The 19469-nt window shown below is 56.7% G+C and overlaps 1 protein-coding gene across 2 annotated transcripts in view; it reads left to right on the top strand.

The window, feature by feature from the left end:
• The first annotated feature begins 1700 nt into the window (after nucleotides 1-1700).
• The window catches only part of znf385a (zinc finger protein 385A), a 154741-nt gene continuing 136972 nt past the window's right edge, over nucleotides 1701-19469 (top strand). For both annotated transcript variants that reach the window (XM_046366109.1, XM_046366108.1), the window contains exon 1: nucleotides 1701-1981. In XM_046366109.1, the coding sequence (XP_046222065.1) occupies nucleotides 1972-1981 (10 nt within the window). In that variant the 5' untranslated portion in view covers nucleotides 1701-1971. The remainder of the gene's footprint in view (nucleotides 1982-19469) is intronic.

The following is a 19469-nucleotide window of genomic DNA, read 5'->3' as shown; positions in this document are numbered from 1 at the left end:
GGAGAAAGAGCGAGGGAGAGAGCAGAACAAGAGAAGGCATTAAAAAAAAGACAGATGGGGAGAGGTAGGTAGAGGGACTTGAGAGAGAGGAATAGAGAGCCTGAGACAAAGGGAGAGAGAGAGAGAGAGAGAGATGGAAAGGAGGACAGGAGAAGGCAACACAACACTATAAAAGACAGGCTTGTTTCTCTAGCTAGCCCTAGGCCACGTGTCTGCACTGTTGTGCTTAGAACCCAAGGGGATACATTTACCCACTGTCTTATTAAGCCCTTCTTTTTAACCGCCTGTCCACTTCTCAATGGCACCATGGCTCTGTGCTTCTGAAAATGTCTCTCTCTCTCTCTCTCTCTCTCTCTCTCTCTCTCTCTCTCTCTCTCTCTCTCTCTCTCTCTCACCTCCCTCTCTCCATCTCTCTCTCCCCCTTCCCTCTCTCTCTCTCTCTCTCTCTCTCTCTCTCTCTCTCTCTCTCTCTCTCTCTCTCTCTCTCTCTCTCTCTCTCTCTCTCTCTCTCTCTCTCTCTCTCTCTCTCTCTCTCTCATTCTCGCTCTCTCTCTCTCCCCCCCACCTCTATCTCTTTCTTTCTCTTACACTCCTAGCCCTTGATGAATCTTTTCGGGGGAGTTGTTGAGTAAGGGATGAGTTCAGTATAGACATAGCAAGATACATTATTTAGTTGGCTGCTTGTTTTCGTTCACAAGCAGTGTGTTTTTAATATCTCCAGTTAGCTACTGCATTGCTATGGACTGCAGCTTAATTCAACTCCCTTTCTATGCCACCATCTCTCTCTCTCTCTCTCTCTCTCTCTCTCTCTCTCTCTCTCTCTCTCTCTCTCTCTCTCTCTCTCTCTCTCTCTCTCTCTCTCTCTTCTTCTTCTGTCTCACTGTCTCATTCCTCATGGTCCCCTCATCACCTCTCGTGTCAATCCACGTCTCTTCATCCCTCTGTCAGTTTGCATTTCGTTTCATCTCCCCCTCCTTCTCCTGCTTCCTCCGCTCTGTCGCTTTCTATCCCATCTCCATGTTTCCCATCCTCCTCTCTCTCATTCCCCCTGTCCAAATCCTGTCCTTTAAGGGCAATAGAAAGGGTGGCGGAATGCGTAACCTTGTCTAGACAGGTCAGAAAGTGAGAGGAGGACAGAGAGAAGGAGAGGAAGAGAGGAGGAAAAAAAGTTGATCCTATAAGTCCACAGTCACGTGGAGTCAAAGAGCAAAGGGATGGAGGGGGAGGGGCAATAAACGCAGAGAGAACGCAGCAGACGCACACCGACAAATACTCTGGACAGAGGGGTGACGAGAGAGAGGGACACACACACATTATTAGTCCAGCACTTTCTCAATCATGACTTACACTCGGCATGATGACAAGTGGCTGCCGACACTCCCATTTGCCGAGGCTGCCGCCAATCAGAGCACGCAAGTCAGGTGCCTTTAGGTTGTACGACCAGTGCCTTTTCTGACTTCTCTGAGAGATGAAGATCTAGCCACACGAGCTCCTTCTCATTCTGTGATTGGATAGTTAGACTTTGGGTAGTTAGCTCCCCCTCCCTCTTCTTTCTGACGTCCACCAACCCCCTTCTTCTCTCCGACTGTCCCCAGGCTTACCTGAGACAGACAGAGAGCACAACTGCACCAGCGTTATCCCCCCCCCTTCCTCCTTTTCTCCTCCTCCACATACTGCTAGTCACCTGGTGAGGACAGACAGCATGGGCAGCAGTAGGAGCGATAGCAGTAGCAGTCTCCAATCACATGTAATTCTACTGCTTCTCTAACTTGCTTGCCACTTTCCAGAGAGAGAGAAAGTGAGAGAGAGAGAGAGAGAGAGAGAGAGAGAGAGAGAGAGAGAGAGAGAGAGAGAGAGGAGAAAAAAGAAAAATAATTTGGAGCCATTGTCCCCTTGGAGAAAAAAGAGAGACGGAGGGAAACGAGGGAGCACTGTTAAACGAGAGGAGCGGTGAGAAGGAGAAGTCATAGGATGATTTTGGGTGAGTTTTTGTTGTTTATTTCCCTCCGCAGCTCGTTCTTTTTGGGGAGGTCAAATGTTCCTGTTGTACAGTACCGTCATCCATCAAAATGTGATCCCTTTCGTCATGGTCTCATGCATTCAAAGTCTTAAATACGCCTAAGCTGTCTGTCGTGGTGCTACTGAGCACCAGTCCAAATGTATGGAGCCTCCTCCAGAATCGATTGGGGTTGTAGAAGTCGTCTGTTCGACGTGTTAGAGTAGGCAGACGGACAGGAGAGGTCAAAGTGATTGTGTCGGCAGCATATCGTGAAGATCTGTTTGGTCACATGACGTGACCATGCTTCACCGGCTCCCCTCTCCTTTCCTTCCCTGTCTGTCCTGCGAGGAGAGGTTGAGCAGGGAGAGATGTTTCAGAGAACAGCCCATGACAGAGATGCAGCTACGCATACTGCACCTCGCCGGGGCACCAATAGTCATGTGAAGGTTACGGGTGAAGGTTGTTGGGTCTATACATCGTCACGTGAATTTCGACATTCTCCTTTGGCGTCTGTGGGGTTCCTAAAATGATCACATTTGCTGTTCCTACCACGAACAATTCCGTGCGCAAATCCTAATTGTTTATGAATAAGGCTACGGCGGTATAGTTTGTCGCTAGGTACGCCAACACGCACTGTAATGCATTTGTATCTACTATAGGCTATGCATCATGATCTTGTTTAGTATTCAAGTCTCATAGTCCACATGTGGGTGAGGGGAGAGAGAAGCCTTCCTTCCAGGCTCTCTGCTGCTAGTCAGCTCATACTAGCACTCACTACAGGCTACAGGGGACAAGAGCTCTGCTACCGCAACATTGTAAGTCCCATGCTACATAGATTGGGTTTTATGTGTGTGTGGGTGTGTGTGGGTGTGTGTGTATGTGTTGTCACTTGTGTTGTTCGAGACGCTGTGTGTGTGTGGTTTTGTACTATATGTGTGTCGGTCTTTGAGCTGCGCTGTGTGTGTGTGTGTGTGGTTTTGTACTATATGTGTGTCGGTCTTTGAGCTGCGCTGTGTGTGTGTGTGTTGCTATGTGCTCCGGCTCAGGAGAGGCCACATTGTTTAACGCATGGTGGGGCTGATTCAGAGGCAGCTAACGCTCCTCTTCTCTTCTCTTCTCTTCTCCGCTCCCCTCTGCTCCGCCTCTCCCCTCTGCTCCTCTTCTCTTCTCTTCTCTTCTCTTCTCTTCTCTTCTCTTCTCTTCTCTTCTCTTCTCTTCTCTTCTCTTCTCTTCTCTTCTCTTCTCTTCTCTTCTCCGCTCCCCTCTGCTCCTCTTCTCTTCTCTTCTCCGCTCCCCTCTCCCCTCTGCTCCGCCTCTCCTTCTCCGCTCCCCTCTCCCCTCTGCTCCGCCTCTCCTTCTCCGCTCCCCTCTGCTCCGCCTCTCCTTCTCCGCTCCCCTCTGCTCCGCCTCTCCTTCTCCGCTCCCCTCTGCTCCGCCTCTCCTTCTCCGCTCCCCTCTGCTCCGCCTCTCCCCTCTGCTCCTCTTCTCTTCTCTTCTCTTCTCTTCTCTTCTCTTCTCTTCTCTTCTCTTCTCTTCTCTTCTCTTCTCTTCTCTTCTCTTCTCTTCTCTTCTCCGCTCCCCTCTGCTCCGCCTCTCCTTCTCCGCTCCCCTCTCCCCTCTGCTCCGCCTCTCCTTCTCCGCTCCCCTCTGCTCCTCTTCTCTTCTCTTCTCCGCTCCCCTCTCCCCTCTGCTCCGCCTCTCCTTCTCCGCTCCCCTCTCCCCTCTGCTCCGCCTCTCCTTCTCCGCTCCCCTCTGCTCCTCTTCTCTTCTCTTCTCTTCTCTTCTCTTCTCTTCTCTTCTCTTCTCTTCTCTTCTCTTCTCTTCTCTTCTCCCCTCTCCTCTGCTCCGCCTCTCCTTCTCCGCTCCCCTCTCCCCTCTGCTCCGCCTCTCCTTCTCTCCCCTCCCCTCCCCTCTGCTCCGCCTCTCCTTCTCCGCTCCCCTCTCCCCTCTGCTCCGCCTCTCCTTCTCCGCTCCCCTCTCCCCTCTGCTCCGCATCTCCTTCTCCGCTCCCCTCTGCTCCTCTTCTCTTCTCTTCTCCGCTCCCCTCTGCTCCGCCTCTCCTTCTCCGCTCCCCTCTCCCCTCTGCTCCGCCTCTCCTTCTCCGCTCCCCTCTGCTCCTCTTCTCTTCTCTTCTCCGCTCCCCTCTCCCCTCTGCTCCGCCTCTCCTTCTCCGCTCCCCTCTCCCCTCTGCTCCGCTTCTCCTTCTCCGCTCCCCTCTCCCCTCTGCTCCGCCTCTCCTTCTCCGCTCCCCTCTCTCCTCTTCTCTTCTCTTCTCCGCTCCCCTCTCCCCTCTGCTCCGCCTCTCCTTCTCCGCTCCCTCTCTCCTCTTCTCTTCTCTTCTCTACTCCCCTCTCCCCTCTGCTCCGCCTCTCCTTCTCCGCTCCCCTCTCCCCTCTGCTCCGCCTCTCCTTCTCCGCTCCCCTCTCCCCTCTGCTCCGCCTCTCCTTCTCCGCTCCCCTCTCCCCTCTGCTCCGCCTCTCCTTCTCCGCTCCCCTCTCCCCTCTGCTCCGCCTCTCCTTCTCCGCCCCTCTCTCCTCTTCTCTTCTCTTCTCCGCTCCCTCTCCCCTCTGCTCCGCCTCTCCTTCTCCGCTCCCCTCTCTCCTCTTCTCTTCTCTTCTCTCCCCCCCTCTCCTCTGCTGCGCCTCTCCTTCTCCGCTCCCCTCTCCCCTCTGCTCTGCCTCTCCTTCTCCGCTCCCCTCTCCCCTCTGCTCCGCCTCTCCTTCTCCGCTCCCCTCTCCCCTCTGCTCCGCCTCTCCTTCTCCGCTCCCCTCTCCCCTCTGCTCCGCCTCTCCTTCTCCGCTCCCCTCTGCTCCTCTGCTCCGCTTCTCCTTCTCCGCTCCCCTCTCCCCTCTGCTCCGCCTCTCCTTCTCCGCTCCCCTCTCCCCTATGCTCCGCCTCTCCTTCTCCGCTCCCCTCTGCTCCTCTTCTCTTCTCTTCTCCGCTCCCCTCTCCCCTCTGCTCCGCCTCTCCTTCTCCGCTCCCCTCTCCCCTCTGCTCCGCCTCTCCTTCTCCGCTCCCCTCTCCCCTCTGCTCCGCCTCTCCTTCTCCGCTCCCCTCTCCCCTCTGCTCCGCCTCTCTTCTCCGCTCCCCTCTCCCCTCTGCTCCGCCTCTCCTTCTCCGCTCCCCTCTCCCCTCTGCTCCGCCTCTCTTCTCCGCTCCCCTCTCCCCTCTGCTCCGCCTCTCCTTCTCCGCTCCCCTCTCTCCCTCTGCTCTGCCTCTCCTTCTCCGCTCCCCTCTCCCCTCTGCTCCTCTTCTCTTCTCCCCTATCCCCTCTCCTCTGCTCTGCTCCTCTTCTCTTCTCCCTATCCCCTCTCCTCTGCTCTGCTCCTCTTCTCTTCTCCGCTCCCCTCTCCCCTCTGCTCCTCTTCTCTTCTCCCTATCCCTCTCCTCTGCTCTGCTCCTCTTCTCTTCTCCGCTCCCCTCTCCCCTCTGCTCCTCTTCTCTTCTCCCTATCCCCTCTCCTCTGCTCTGCTCCTCTTCTCTTCTCCGCTCCCCCTCTCCCCTCTTCTCTTCTCTTCTCAGCTTCCCCTCCCTCTTCTCTTCTCCGCTTCCCTCTCCCCTCTTCTCCGCTTCCCCTCTCCCCTCTTCTCTTCGCTTCCCCTCTCCCCTCTTCTCTTCTCCGCTTCCCCTCTCCCCTCTTCTCTTCTCCGCTTCCCCTCTCCCCTCTTCTCTTCTCCGCTTCCCTCTCCCCTCTTCTCTTCTCCGCTTCCCCTCCCCTCTTCTCTTCTCCGCTTCCCCTCTCCCCTCTTCTCTTCTCCCGCTTCCCCTCTCCTCTGCTCTGTTCCTCTTCTCTTCTCTACTCCCCTCTCCTCTGCTCCGCCTCTCCTTCTCCGCTCCCCTCTCCCCTCTGCTCCTCTTCTCTTCTCCGCTTCCCCTCTGCTCTGCTCCTCTTCTCTTCTCCGCTCCCCTCTCCCCTCTGCTCCTCTTCTCTTCTCTACTCCCCTCTCCCTCTGCTCTGCCTCTCCTTCTCCGCTCCCCCTCCCCTCTTCTCTTCTCAGCTTCCCCTCTCCCTCTTCTCTTCTCCGCTTCCCTCTCCCTCTTCTCTTCTCAGCTTCCCCTCTCCCCTCTTCTCTTCTCCTCCGCCCCCTCTCCCCTCTTCTCTTCTCAGCTTCCCTCTCCCCTCTTCTCTTCTCCGCTTCCCCTCTCCCCTCTTCTCCTTCCCCTCTCCCCTCTTCTCTTCTCCGCTCCCCTCTCCCCTCTTCTCTTTTCCGCTTCCCCTCTCCCCTCTTCTCTTCTCCGCTTCCCCTCTCCCCTCTTCTCTTCTCCGCTTCCCCTCTCCTCTGCTCTGCTCCTCTTCTCTTCTCTACTCCCCTCTCCTCTGCTCCTCTTCTCTTCTCTACTCCCCTCTCCTCTGCTCTGTTCCTCTTCTCTTCTCCGCTCCCCTCTCCTCTGCTCCGCCTCTCCTTCCCCGCTTCCCCTCTCCTCTGCTCTGCTCCTCTTCTCTTCTCTACTCCCCTCTCCTCTGCTCCTCTTCTCTTCTCTACTCCCCTCTCCCCTCTGCTCCTCTTCTCTTCTCTACTCCCCTCTCCTCTGCTCCTCTTCTCTTCTCTACTCCCTCTCCTCTGCTCTGTTCCTCTTCTCTTCTCCGCTCCCCCTCTCCTCTGCTCCCCCTCTCCTCTGCTCCGCCTCTCCTTCCCCGCTTCCCCTCTCCTCTGCTCTGCTCCTCTTCTCTTCTCTACTCCCCTCTGCTCCTCTTCTCTTCTCTACTCCCCTCTCCCCTCTGCTCCTCTTCTCTTCTCTACTCCCCTCTCCTCTGCTCCTCTTCTCTTCTCTACTCCCCTCTCCTCTGCTCTGCTCCTCTTCTCTTCTCCGCTCCCCTCTCCCCTCTGCTCCTCTTCTCTTCTCTACTCCCCTCTCCCCTCTGCTCCTCTTCTCTTCTCTACTCCCCTCTCCCCTCTGTTCCTCGTCTCTTCTCCGCTCCCCTCTCCCCTCTGCTATGTTCCTCGTCTCTTCTCTACTCCCTCTCCCCTCTGCTCCTCTTCTCTTCTCTACTCCCTCTCCCCTCTGCTCCTCTTCTCTTCTCTACTCCCCTCTCCCTCTGCTCCTCTTCTCTTCTCTACTCCCCTCTCCCCTCTGTTCCTCGTCTCTTCTCCGCTCCCCTCTCCCCTCTGTTCCTCGTCTCTTCTCTACTCCCCTCTCCCCTCTGTTCCTCGTCTCTTCTCTACTCCCCTCTCCCCTCTGCTATGTTCCTCGTCTCTTCTCTACTCCCCTCTCCCCTCTGCTCTGCTCTGTTCCTCTTCTCTTCTCCGCTCCCCTCCCTCTGCTCCGCCTCTCCTTCCCCGCTTCCCCTCCCCTCTGCTCTGCTCCTCTTCTCTTCTCTACTCCCCTCTCCCCTCTGCTCCTCTTCTCTTCTCCGCTCCCCTCTCCCCTCTGCTCCTCTTCTCTTCTCCGCTTCCCCTCTGCTCTGCTCCTCTTCTCTTCTCCGCTCCCCTCTCCCCTCTGCTCCTCTTCTCTTCTCTACCCCCCTCTCCCCTCTGCTCCTCTTCTCTTCTCTACTCCCCTCTCCCCTCTGTTCCTCGTCTCTTCTCCGCTCCCCTCTCCCCTCTGCTATGTTCCTCGTCTCTTCTCTACTCCCCTCTCCCCTCTGCTCTGCTCTGCTCCTCTTTTCTTCTCTACTCCCCTCTCCCCTCTGCTCTGCTCCTCTTCTCTTCGCCGCTCCTCTCTCCCCTCTGCTCCTCTTCTCTTCTCCGCTCCCCTCTCCCCTCTGCTCTGTTCCTCGTCTCTTCTCTACTCCCCTCTGCTCTGTTCCTCGTCTCTTCTCTACTCCCCTCTCCCTCTGCTCCTCTTCTCTTCTCTACTCCCCTCTGCTCTGTTCCTCGTCTCTTCTCTACTCCCCTCTCCCCTCTGCTCCTCTTCTCTTCTCCGCTCCCCTCTCCCCTCTGCTCCTCTTCTCTTCTCTACTCCCCTCTCTCCTCTGCTCTGCCTCTCCTTCTCCGCTCCCCTCTCCCCTCTGTTCCTCGTCTCTTCTCTACTCCCCTCTCCCCTCTGCTCTGCTCCTCTTTCTTCTCTACTCCCCTCTCCCCTCTGCTCTGCTCCTCTTCTCTTCTCCGCTCCCCTCTGCTCTGCTCCTCTTCTCTTCTCCGCTCCCCTCTCCCCTCTGCTCCTCTTCTCTTCTCTACTCCCCTCTCTCCTCTGCTCTGCCTCTCCTTCTCCGCTCCCCTCTCCCTCTGCTCCTCTTCTCTTCTCTACTCCCCTCTCCCCTCTGCTCCTCTTCTCTTCTCCGCTCCCCTCTCCCCTCTGCTCCTCTTCTCTTCTCCGCTCCCCTCTCCCCTCTGCTCCTCTTCTCTTCTCCGCTCCCCTCTCCCCTCTGCTCCTCTTCTCTTCTCTACTCCCCTCTCCCCTCTGCTCTGCTCCTCTTCTCTTCTCCGCTCCCCTCTCCCCTCTGCTCCTCTTCTCTTCTCCGCTCCCCTCTCCCTCTGCTCCTCTTCTCTTCTCTACTCCCCTCTCCCCTCTGCTCCTCTTCTCTTCTCCGCTCCCTCTCCCCTCTGCTCCTCTTCTCTTCTCCTCTCCCCTCTCCCCTCTGCTCCTCGTCTCTTCTCCGCTCCCCTCTCCCCTCTGCTCCTCTTCTCTTCTCCTCTCCCCTCTCCCCTCTGCTCCTCTTCTCTTCTCCGCTCCCCTCTCCCCTCTGCTCCTCTTCTCTTCTCCTCTCCCCTCTGCTCCTCTTCTCTTCTCCTCTCCCCTCTCCCCTCTGCTCCTCTTCTCTTCTCCGCTCCCCTCTCCCCTCTGCTCCTCTTCTCTTCTCCGCTCCCCTCTCCCCTCTGCTCCTCTTCTCTTCTCCGCTCCCCTCTCCCCTCTGCTCTGTTCCTCGTCTCTTCTCCGCTCCCCTCTCCCCTCTGCTCCTCTTCTCTTCTCCGCTCCCCTCTCCCCTCTGCTCTGCTCCTCGTCTCTTCTCCGCTCCCCTCTCCCCTCTGCTCCTCTTCTCTTCTCCTCTCCCTCTCCCCTCTGTTCCTCGTCTCTTCTCCGCTCCCCTCTCCCCTCTGCTCCTCTTCTCTTCTCCGCTCCCTCTGCTCCTCTTCTCTTCTCCGCTCCCCTCTCCCCTCTGCTCCTCTTCTCTTCTCCTCTCCCCTCTCCCCTCTGTTCCTCTTCTCTTCTCCGCTCCCCTCTGCTCCTCTTCTCTTCTCCGCTCCCCTCTCCCCTCTGCTCCTCTTCTCTTCTCCTCTCCTCTCCCCTCTGCTCCTCTTCTCTTCTCCGCTCCCCTCTCCCCTCTGCTCCTCTTCTCTTCTCCCCTCCCCTCTCCCCTCTGCTCCTCTTCTCTTCTCCCCTCCCCTCTCCCCTCTGCTCCTCTTCTCTTCTCTACTCTCCTCTCTCCTCTGCTCCTCTTCTCTTCTCCTCTCCCCTCTCCCCTCTGCTCCTCTTCTCTTCTCCGCTCCCCTCTCCCCTCTGCTCCTCTTCTCTTCTCCGCTCCCCTCTCCCCTCTGCTCTGTTCCTCGTCTCTTCTCTACTCCACTCTCCCTCCCCTCTGCTCCTCTCCTCTTCTCTTCTCCGCTCCCCTCTCCCCTCTGCTCCTCTTCTCTTCTCCGCTCCCCTCTCCCCTCTGCTCCTCTTCTCTTCTCCGCTCCCCTCTCCCCTCTGCTCCTCTTCTCTTCTCTACTCCCCTCTCCCCTCTGCTCTGTTCCTCGTCTCTTCTCTACTCCCCTCTCCCCTCTGCTCTGCTCCTCTTCTCTTCTCTACTCCCCTCTCCTCTGCTCCACCTCTCCATCTCCGCTTCCCCTCTCCTCTGCTCTGCTCCTCTTCTCTTCTCTACTCCCCTCTCCTCTGCTCCGCCTCTCCTTCTTCGCTCCCCTCTCCTCTGCTCTGCTCCTCTTCTCTTCTCCACTCCCCTCTCCCTCTGCTCCTCTTCTCTTCTCCACTCCCCTCTCCCCTCTGCTCCTCTTCTCTTCTCCGCTCCCCTCTCCCCTCTGCTCCTCTTCTCTTCTCCACTCCCCTCTCCCCTCTGCTCCTCTTCTCTTCTCCACTCCCCTCCCCCTCTGCTCCTCTTCTCTTCTCCGCTCCCCTCTCCCCTCTGCTCCTCTTCTCTTCTCTACTCCCCTCTCCCCTCTGCTCCTCTTCTCTTCTCCGCTCCCCTCTCCCCTCTGCTCCTCTTCTCTTCTCCACTCCCCCCCCCTCTGCTCCTCTTCTCTTCTCCGCTCCCCTCTCCCCTCTGCTCCTCTTCTCTTCTCTACTCCCCTCTCCCCTCTGCTCCTCTTCTCTTCTCCGCTCCCCTCTCCCCTCTGCTCCTCTTCTCTTCTCCGCTCCCCTCTCCCCTCTGCTCCTCTTCTCTTCTCCGCTCTCCCCTCTCCCCTCTGCTCCTCTTCTCTTCTCTACTCCCCTCTCCCCTCTGCTCTGCTCCTCTTCTCTTCTCCGCTCCCCTCTCCCCTCTGCTCCTCTTCTCTTCTCCTCTCCCCTCTCCCCTCTGCTCCTCTTCTCTTCTCCGCTCCCCTCTCCCCTCTGCTCCTCTTCTCTTCTCTACTCCCCTCTCCCCTCTGCTCCTCTTCTCTTCTCCGCTCCCCTCTCCCCTCTGCTCCTCTTCTCTTCTCTCTCCCTCTCCCCTCTGCTCCTCTTCTCTTCTCCGCTCCCCTCTCCCCTCTGCTCCTCTTCTCTTCTCTACTCCCCTCCCCTCTGCTCCTCTTCTCTTCTCTACTCCCCTCTCCCCTCTGCTCCTCTTCTCTTCTCCGCTCCCCTCTCCCCTCTGCTCCTCTTCTCTTCTCTACTCCCCTCTCCCCTCTGCTCCTCTTCTCTTCTCCGCTCCCCTCTCCCCTCTGCTCCTCTTCTCTTCTCCGCTCCCCTCTCCCCTCTGCTCTGTTCCTCGTCTCTTCTCTACTCCCCTCTCCCCTCTGCTCTGCTCCTCTTCTCTTCTCCGCTCCCTCTCCCCTCTGCTCTGTTCCTCGTCTCTTCTCTACTCCCCTCTCCCCTCTGCTCTGCTCCTCTTCTCTTCTCCGCTCCCCTCTCCCCTCTGCTCTGTTCCTCGTCTCTTCTCTACTCCCCTCTCCCCTCTGCTCTGCTCCTCTTCTCTTCTCCGCTCCCCTCTCCCCTCTGCTCTGTTCCTCGTCTCTTCTCTACTCCCCTCTCCCCTCTGCTCTGCTCCTCTTCTCTTCTCCGCTCCCCTCTCCCCTCTGCTCTGTTCCTCGTCTCTTCTCTACTCCCCTCTGCTCTGTTCCTCGTCTCTTCTCTACTCCCCTCTCCCCTCTGCTCTGTTCCTCGTCTCTTCTCCGCTCCCCTCTCCCCTCTGCTCCTCTTCTCTTCTCCTCTCCCCTCTCCCCTCTGCTCCTCGTCTCTTCTCCGCTCCCCTCTCCCCTCTGCTCCTCTTCTCTTCTCCTCTCCCCTCTCCCCTCTGCTCCTCTTCTCTTCTCCGCTCCCCTCTCCCCTCTGCTCCTCTTCTCTTCTCCTCTCCCCTCTCCCCTCTGCTCCTCTTCTCTTCTCCGCTCCCCTCTCCCCTCTGCTCCTCTTCTCTTCTCCGCTCCCCTCTCCCCTCTGCTCTGTTCCTCTTCTCTTCTCCGCTCCCCTCTCCCCTCTGCTCCTCGTCTCTTCTCCGCTCCCCTCTCCCCTCTGCTCTGTTCCTCGTCTCTTCTCCGCTCCCCTCTCCCCTCTGCTCTGCTCCTCTTCTCTTCTCCGCTCCCCTCTCCCCTCTGCTCCTCGTCTCTTCTCCGCTCCCCTCTCCCCTCTGCTCTGCTCCTCTTCTCTTCTCCGCTCCCCTCTCCCCTCTGCTCTGCTCCTCTTCTCTTCTCCGCTCCCCTCTCCCCTCTGCTCCTCTTCTCTTCTCCGCTCCCCTCTCCCCTCTGCTCTGTTCCTCGTCTCTTCTCCGCTCCCCTCTCCCCTTTGCTCTGCTCCTCTTCTCTTCTCCGCTCCCCTCTCCCCTCTGCTCCTCGTCTCTTCTCCGCTCCCCTCTCCCCTCTGCTCTGTTCCTCGTCTCTTCTCTACTCCACTCTCCCCTCCCCTCTGCTCCTCTCCTCTTCTCTTCTCCGCTCCCCTCTCCCCTCTGCTCCTCTTCTCTTCTCCGCTCCCCTCTCCCCTCTGCTCCTCTTCTCTTCTCTACTCCCCTCTCCCCTCTGCTCTGTTCCTCGTCTCTTCTCTACTCCCCTCTCCCCTCTGCTCTGCTCCTCTTCTCTTCTCTACTCCCCTCTCCTCTGCTCCACCTCTCCATCTCCGCTTCCCCTCTCCTCTGCTCTGCTCCTCTTCTACATTACATTACATTTACATTTAAGTCATTTAGCAGACGCTCTTATCCAGAGCGACTTACAAATTGGTGCATTCACCTTATGACATCCAGTGGGACAGTCACTTAACAATAGTGCATCTAAAACTTAGGGGGGGGTGGGGTGAGAGGGATTACTTAACCTATCCTAGGTATTCCTTAAAGAGGTGGGGTTTCAGGTGTCTCCGGAAGGTGGTGATTGACTCCGCTGTCCTGGCGTCGTGAGGGAGTTTGTTCCACCATTGGGGGGCCAGGGCAGCGAACAGTTTTGACTGGGCTGAGCGGGAGCTGTACTTCCTCAGTGGTAGGGAGGCGAGCAGGCCAGAGGTGGATGAACGCAGTGCCCTTGTTTGGGTGTAGGGCCTGATCAGAGCCTGGAGGTACTGAGGTGCCGTTCCCCTCACAGCTCCGTAGGCAAGCACCATGGTCTTGTAGCGGATGCGAGCTTCAACTGGAAGCCAGTGGAGAGAACGGAGGAGCGGGGTGACGTGAGAGAACTTGGGAAGGTTGAACACCAGACGGGCTGCGGCGTTCTGGATGAGTTGAAGGGGTTTAATGGCACAGGCAGGGAGCCCAGCCAACAGCGAGTTGCAGTAATCCAGACGGGAGATGACAAGTGCCTGGATTAGGACCTGCGCCGCTTCCTGTGTGAGGCAGGGTCGTACTCTGCGGATGTTGTAGAGCATGAACCTACAGGAACGGGCCACCGCCTTGATGTTAGTTGAGAACGACAGGGTGTTGTCCAGGATCACGCCAAGGTTCTTGGCGCTCTGGGAGGAGGACACAATGGAGTTGTCGACCGTGATGGCGAGATCATGGAACGGGCAGTCCTTCCCCGGGAGGAAGAGCAGCTCCGTCTTGCCGAGGTTCAGCTTGAGGTGGTGATCCGTCATCCACACTGATATGTCTGCCAGACATGCAGAGATGCGATTCGCCACCTGGTCATCAGAAGGGGGAAAGGAGAAGATTAATTGTGTGTCGTCTGCATAGCAATGATAAGAGAGACCATGTGAGGTTATGACAGAGCCAAGTGACTTGGTGTATAGCGAGAATAGGAGAGGGCCAAGAACAGAGCCCTGGGGGACACCAGTGGTGAGAGCGCGTGGTGAGGAGACAGATTCTCGCCACGCCACCTGGTAGGAGCGACCTGTCAGGTAGGACGCAATCCAAGCGTGGGCCGCGCCGGAGATGCCCAACTCGGAGAGGGTGGAGAGGAGGATCTGATGGTTCACAGTATCGAAGGCAGCCGATAGATCTAGAAGGATGAGAGCAGAGGAGAGAGAGTTAGCTTTAGCAGTGCGGAGCGCCTCCGTGATACAGAGGAGAGCAGTCTCAGTTGAATGACTAGTCTTGAAACCTGACTGATTTGGATCAAGAAGGTCATTCAGAGAGAGATAGCGGGAGAGCTGGCCAAGGACGGCACGTTCAAGAGTTTTGGAGAGAAAAGAAAGAAGGGATACTGGTCTGTAATTGTTGACATCGGAGGGATCGAGTGTAGGTTTTTTCAGAAGGGGTGCAACTCTCGCTCTCTTGAAGACGGAAGGGACGTAGCCAACGGTCAGGGATGAGTTGATGAGCGAGGTGAGGTAAGGGAGAAGGTCTCCGGAAATGGTCTGGAGAAGAGAGGAGGGGATAGGGTCAAGCGGGCAGGTTGTTGGGCGGCCGGCCGTCACAAGACGCGAGATTTCATCTGGAGAGAGAGGGGAGAAAGAGGTCAGAGCACAGGGTAGGGCAGTGTGAGCAGAACCAGCGGTGTCGTTTGACTTAGCAAACGAGGATCGGATGTCGTCGACCTTCTTTTCAAAATGGTTGACGAAGTCATCTGCAGAGAGGGAGGAGGGGGGAGGGGGCGGAGGATTCAGGAGGGAGGAGAAGGTGGCAAAGAGCTTCCTAGGGTTAGAGGCAGATGCTTGGAATTTAGCGTGGTAGAAAGTGGCTTTAGCAGCAGAGACAGAGGAGGAAAATGTAGAGAGGAGGGAGTGAAAGGATGCCAGGTCCGCAGGGAGGCGAGTTTTCCTCCATTTCCGCTCGGCTGCCCGGAGCCCTGTTCTGTGAGCTCGCAATGAGTCATCGAGCCACGGAGCGGGAGGGGAGGACCGAGCCGGCCTGGAGGATAGGGGACATAGAGAGTCAAGGGATGCAGAGAGGGAGGAGAGGAGGGTTGAGGAGGCAGAATCAGGAGATAGGTGGGAGAAGGTTTGAGCGGAGGGAAGAGATGATAGGATGGAAGAGGAGAGAGTAGCGGGGGAGAGAGAGCGAAGGTTGGGACGGCGCGATACCATCCGAGTAGGGGCAGTGTGGGAGGTGTTGGATGAGAGCAAGAGGGAAAAGGATACAAGGCAGTGGTCGGAGACTTGGAGGGGAGTTGCAGTGAGGTTAGTGGAAGAACAGCATCTAGTAAAGATGAGGTCGAGCGTATTGCCTGCCTTGTGAGTAGGGGGAAAGGTGAGAGGGTGAGGTCAAAAGAGGAGAGGAGTGGAAAGAAGGAGGCAGAGAGGAAAGAGTCAAAGGTAGACGTGGGGAGGTTAAAGTCGCCCAGAACTGTGAGAGGTGAGCCGTCCTCAGGAAAGGAGCTTATCAAGGCATCAAGCTCATTGATGAACTCTCCGAGGGAACCTGGAGGGCGATAAATGATAAGGATGTTAAGCTTGAAAGGGCTAGTAACTGTGACAGCATGGAATTCAAAGGAGGCGATAGACAGATGGGTAAGGGGAGAAAGAGAGAATGACCACTTGGGAGAGATGAGGATCCCGGTGCCACCACCCCGCTGACCAGACGCTCTCGGGGTGTGCGAGAACACGTGGGCGGACGAAGAGAGAGCAGTAGGAGTAGCAGTGTTGTCTGTGGTGATCCATGTTTCCGTCAGTGCCAAGAAGTCGAGGGACTGGAGGGAGGCATAGGCTGAGATGAACTCTGCCTTGTTGACCGCAGATTGGCAGTTCCAGAGGCTACCGGAGACCTGGAACTCCACGTGGGTCGTGCGCGCTGGGACCACCAGAGTAGGGTGGCCGGCCACGTGGTGAGGAGCGTTTGTATGGTCTGTGCAGAGAGGAGAGAACAGGGATAAACAGACACATAGTTGACAGGCTACAGAAGAGGCTACGCTAATGCAAAGGAGATTGGAATGACAAGTGGACTACACGTCTCGAATGTTCAGAAAGTTAAGCTACGTAGCAAGAATCTTATTGACTAAAATGATTAAAATGATACAGTACTGCTGAAGTAGGCCAGCTGGCAGTGGGTGCGTTGTTGACACTACACTAATCAAGTCATTCCGTTGAGTGTAATAGTTTCTGCAGTGTTGCTATTCGGGGCTAGCAGGCTAGCTAGCAGTGTTGTTTACGTTACGTTGCGTTAAAAGAACGACAATAGATGGCTAGCGAACCTAGAAAATCGCTCTAGACTACACAATTATCTTTGATACAAAGACGGCTATGTAGCTAGCTAAGTAGCTAGCTACGATCAAACAAATCAAACCGTTGTACTGTAATGAAATGAAGTGAAAATGTGATACAACCTGTGAATGCGACCGGGTAGTTGAGTTCTATACAGAAGACGTTGGCTAGCGTTGGCTAGCTAGCAGAGTCACCTACGTTAAGGACGACAAATAGCTGGCTAGCTAACCTCGGTAAATTAAGATAATCACTCTAAGACTACACACTCTAAACCTAAACAACACAATTATCTTGGATACGATGATACGAAGACAGCAAAGACAGCTATGTAGGTAGCTAACACTAAACTAATCAAGTCGTTCAGTTGAGTGTAAAAGTTTCTCAGTGCAGCTAATCAGTGGACGTTAGCTAGCTGGCTAGTGAAGACTACGTTAGGACGGCGAAATACGATAATTACGCAATTATCTTTGATACAAAGACGGCTATGTAGCTAGCTGAGAAGAAATTGCTAAGATAAGACAAATCAAACCGAGATATAATGAAAAAGTTATACTACCCGTTGGAGCGACGTGCAGATGCGACCACTCGCTCCAACCGAGCCGACCACTCTACTCCCCTCTCCTCTGCTCCGCCTCTCCTTCTTCGCTCCCCTCTCCTCTGCTCTGCTCCTCTTCTCTTCTCCACTCCCCTCTCCCCTCTGCTCCTCTTCTCTTCTCCACTCCCCTCTCCCCTCTGCTCCTCTTCTCTTCTCCGCTCCCCTCTCCCCTCTGCTCCTCTTCTCTTCTCCACTCCCCTCTCCCCTCTGCTCCTCTTCTCTTCTCCACTCCCCCCTCCCCTCTGCTCCTCTTCTCTTCTCCGCTCCCCTCTCCCCTCTGCTCCTCTTCTCTTCTCCGCTCCCCTCTCCCCTCTGCTCTGTTCCTCGTCTCTTCTCTACTCCCCTCTCCTCTGCTCCACCTCTCCATCTCCGCTTCCCCTCTCCTCTGCTCTGCTCCTCTTCTCTTCTCTACTCCCCTCTCCTCTGCTCCGCCTCTCCTTCTCCGCTCCCCTCTCCTCCTCTCCTCTGCTCTGCTCCTCTTCTCTTCTCTACTCCCCTCTCCTCTGCTCCGCCTCTCCTTCTCCGCTCCCCCTCTCCTCTGCTCTGCTCCTCTTCTCTTCTCAGCTCCCCTCTCCTCTGCTCTGTTCCTCTTCTCTTCTCTACTCCCCTCTCCCCTATCCCCTCTCCTCTGCTCTGCTCCTCTTCTCTTCTCTACTCCCCTCTCCTCTGCTCCGCCTCTCCTTCTCCGCTCCCCCTCTCCTCTGCTCTGTTCCTCTTCTCTTCTCTACTCCCCTCTCCCTATCCCCTCTCCTCTGCTCTGCTCCTCTTCTCTTCTCTACTCCCCTCTCCTCTGCTCCGCCTCTCCTTCTCCGCTCCCCCTCTCCTCTGCTCTGTTCCTCTTCTCTTCTCTACTCCCTCTCCCCTATCCCCTCTCCTCTGCTCTGCTCCTCTTCTCTTCTCCGCTCCCCTCTCCTCTGCTCTGTTCCTCTTCTCTTCTCTACTCCCCTCTCCCCTATCCCCTCTCCTCTGCTCTGCTCCTCTTCTCTTCTCTACTCCCCTCTCCTCTGCTCCGCCTCTCCTTCTCTACTCCCCTCTCCTCTGCTCCGCCTCTCCTTCTCCGCTCCCCTCTCCTCTGCTCATCTTCTCCTTCTCTACTCCCCTCTCCTCTGCTCCGCCTCTCCTTCTCCGCTCCCCCTCTCCTCTGCTCTGTTCCTCTTCTCTTCTCTACTCCCCTCTCTCCTATCCCCTCTCCTCTGCTCTGCTCCTCTTCTCTTCTCTACTCCCCTCTCTCCCTATCCCTTCTCCTCTGCTCTGCTCCTCTTCTCTTCTCTACTCCCCTCTCCTCTGCTCTGTTCCTCTTCTCTTCTCTACTCCCCTCTCTCCTATCCCCTCTCCTCTGCTCTACTCCTCTTCTCTTCTCTACTCCCCTCTCTCCCTATCCCCTCTCCTCTGCTCTGCTCCTCTTCTCTTCTCTACTCCCTCTCTCCTATCCCTTCTCCTCTGCTCTGCTCCTCTTCTCTTCTCTACTCCCCTCTCCTCTGCTCTGTTCCTCTTCTCTTCTCTACTCCCCTCTCCTCTGCTCCACCTCTCCATCTCCGCTTCCCCTCTCCTCTGCTCTGCTCCTCTTCTCTTCTCTACTCCCCTCTCCTCTGCTCCGCCTCTCCTTCTCCGCTCCCCTCTCCTCCTCTCCTCTGCTCTGCTCCTCTTCTCTTCTCTACTCCCCTCTCCTCTGCTCCGCCTCTCCTTCTCCGCTCCCCCTCTCCTCTGCTCTGCTCCTCTTCTCTTCTCAGCTCCCCTCTCCTCTGCTCTGTTCCTCTTCTCTTCTCTGTTCTCCCCTCTCCCCTATCCCCTCTCCTCTGCTCTGCTCCTCTTCTCTTCTCTACTCCCCTCTCCTCTGCTCCGCCTCTCCTTCTCCGCTCCCCCTCTCCTCTGCTCTGTTCCTCTTCTCTTCTCTACTCCCCTCTCCCCTATCCCCTCTCCTCTGCTCTGCTCCTCTTCTCTTCTCTACTCCCCTCTCCTCTGCTCCGCCTCTCCTTCTCCGCTCCCCCTCTCCTCTGCTCTGTTCCTCTTCTCTTCTCTACTCCCCTCTCCCCTATCCCCTCTCCTCTGCTCTGCTCCTCTTCTCTTCTCCGCTCCCCTCTCCTCTGCTCTGTTCCTCTTCTCTTCTCTACTCCCCTCTCCCCTATCCCCTCTCCTCTGCTCTGCTCCTCTTCTCTTCTCTACTCCCCTCTCCTCTGCTCCGCCTCTCCTTCTCTACTCCCCTCTCCTCTGCTCCGCCTCTCCTTCTCCGCTCCCCTCTCCTCTGCTCATCTTCTCTTCTCTACTCCCCTCTCCTCTGCTCCGCCTCTCCTTCTCCGCTCCCCCTCTCCTCTGCTCTGTTCCTCTTCTCTTCTCTACTCCCCTCTCTCCTATCCCCTCTCCTCTGCTCTGCTCCTCTTCTCTTCTCTACTCCCCTCTCTCCTATCCCTTCTCCTCTGCTCTGCTCCTCTTCTCTTCTCTACTCCCCTCTCCTCTGCTCTGTTCCTCTTCTCTTCTCTACTCCCCTCTCTCCTATCCCCTCTCCTCTGCTCTACTCCTCTTCTCTTCTCTACTCCCCTCTCTCCTATCCCCTCTCCTCTGCTCTGCTCCTCTTCTCTTCTCTACTCCCCTCTCTCCTATCCCTTCTCCTCTGCTCTGCTCCTCTTCTCTTCTCTACTCCCCTCTCCTCTGCTTTGCTCCTCTTCTCTTCTCCACTCCCCTCTCCTCTGCTCTGCTCTTCTCTTCTCTTTTCCACTCCCCTCTCCTCTGCTCCGCCTCTCCTTCTCCGCTCCCCCCTCTCCTCTGCTTTGCTCCTCTTCTCTTCTCCACTCCCCTCTCCTCTGCTCTGCTCCTCTTCTCTTCTCCACTCCCCTCTCCTCTGCTCTGCTCCTCTTCTCTTCTCCACTCCCCTCTCCTCTGCTCTGCTCCTCTTCTCTTCTCCACTCCCCTCTCCTCTGCTCTGCTCCTCTTCTCTTCTCCACTCCCCTCTCCTCTGCTTTGCTCCTCTTCTCTTCTCCACTCCCCTCTCCTCTGCTCTGCTCCTCTTCTCTTCTCCACTCCCCTCTCCTCTGCTCTGCTCCTCTTCTCTTCTCCACTCTCCTCTGCTCTGCTCTTCTCTTCTCTTTTCACTCCCCTCTCCTCTGCTCCGCCTCTCCTCTCCCGCTCCCCCTCTCCTCTGCTTTGCTCCTCTTCTCTTCTCCACTCCCCTCTCCTCTGCTCTGCTCCTCTTCTCTTCTCCACTCCCCTCTCCTCTGCTCTGCTCCTCTTCTCTTCTCCCCTCCCCTCTCCTCTGCTCTGCTCCTCTTCTCTTCTCCACTCCCTCTCCTCTGCTCTGCTCCTCTTCTCTTCTCC

The sequence above is a fragment of the Oncorhynchus gorbuscha genome, linkage group LG10, assembly GCF_021184085.1.
Source record: "Oncorhynchus gorbuscha isolate QuinsamMale2020 ecotype Even-year linkage group LG10, OgorEven_v1.0, whole genome shotgun sequence".
Classification (NCBI taxonomy): domain Eukaryota; kingdom Metazoa; phylum Chordata; class Actinopteri; order Salmoniformes; family Salmonidae; genus Oncorhynchus; species Oncorhynchus gorbuscha.
The sequence above is the reverse complement of the archived record's forward strand: the minus strand, read 5'-3'. Positions and strand labels throughout refer to the sequence as shown.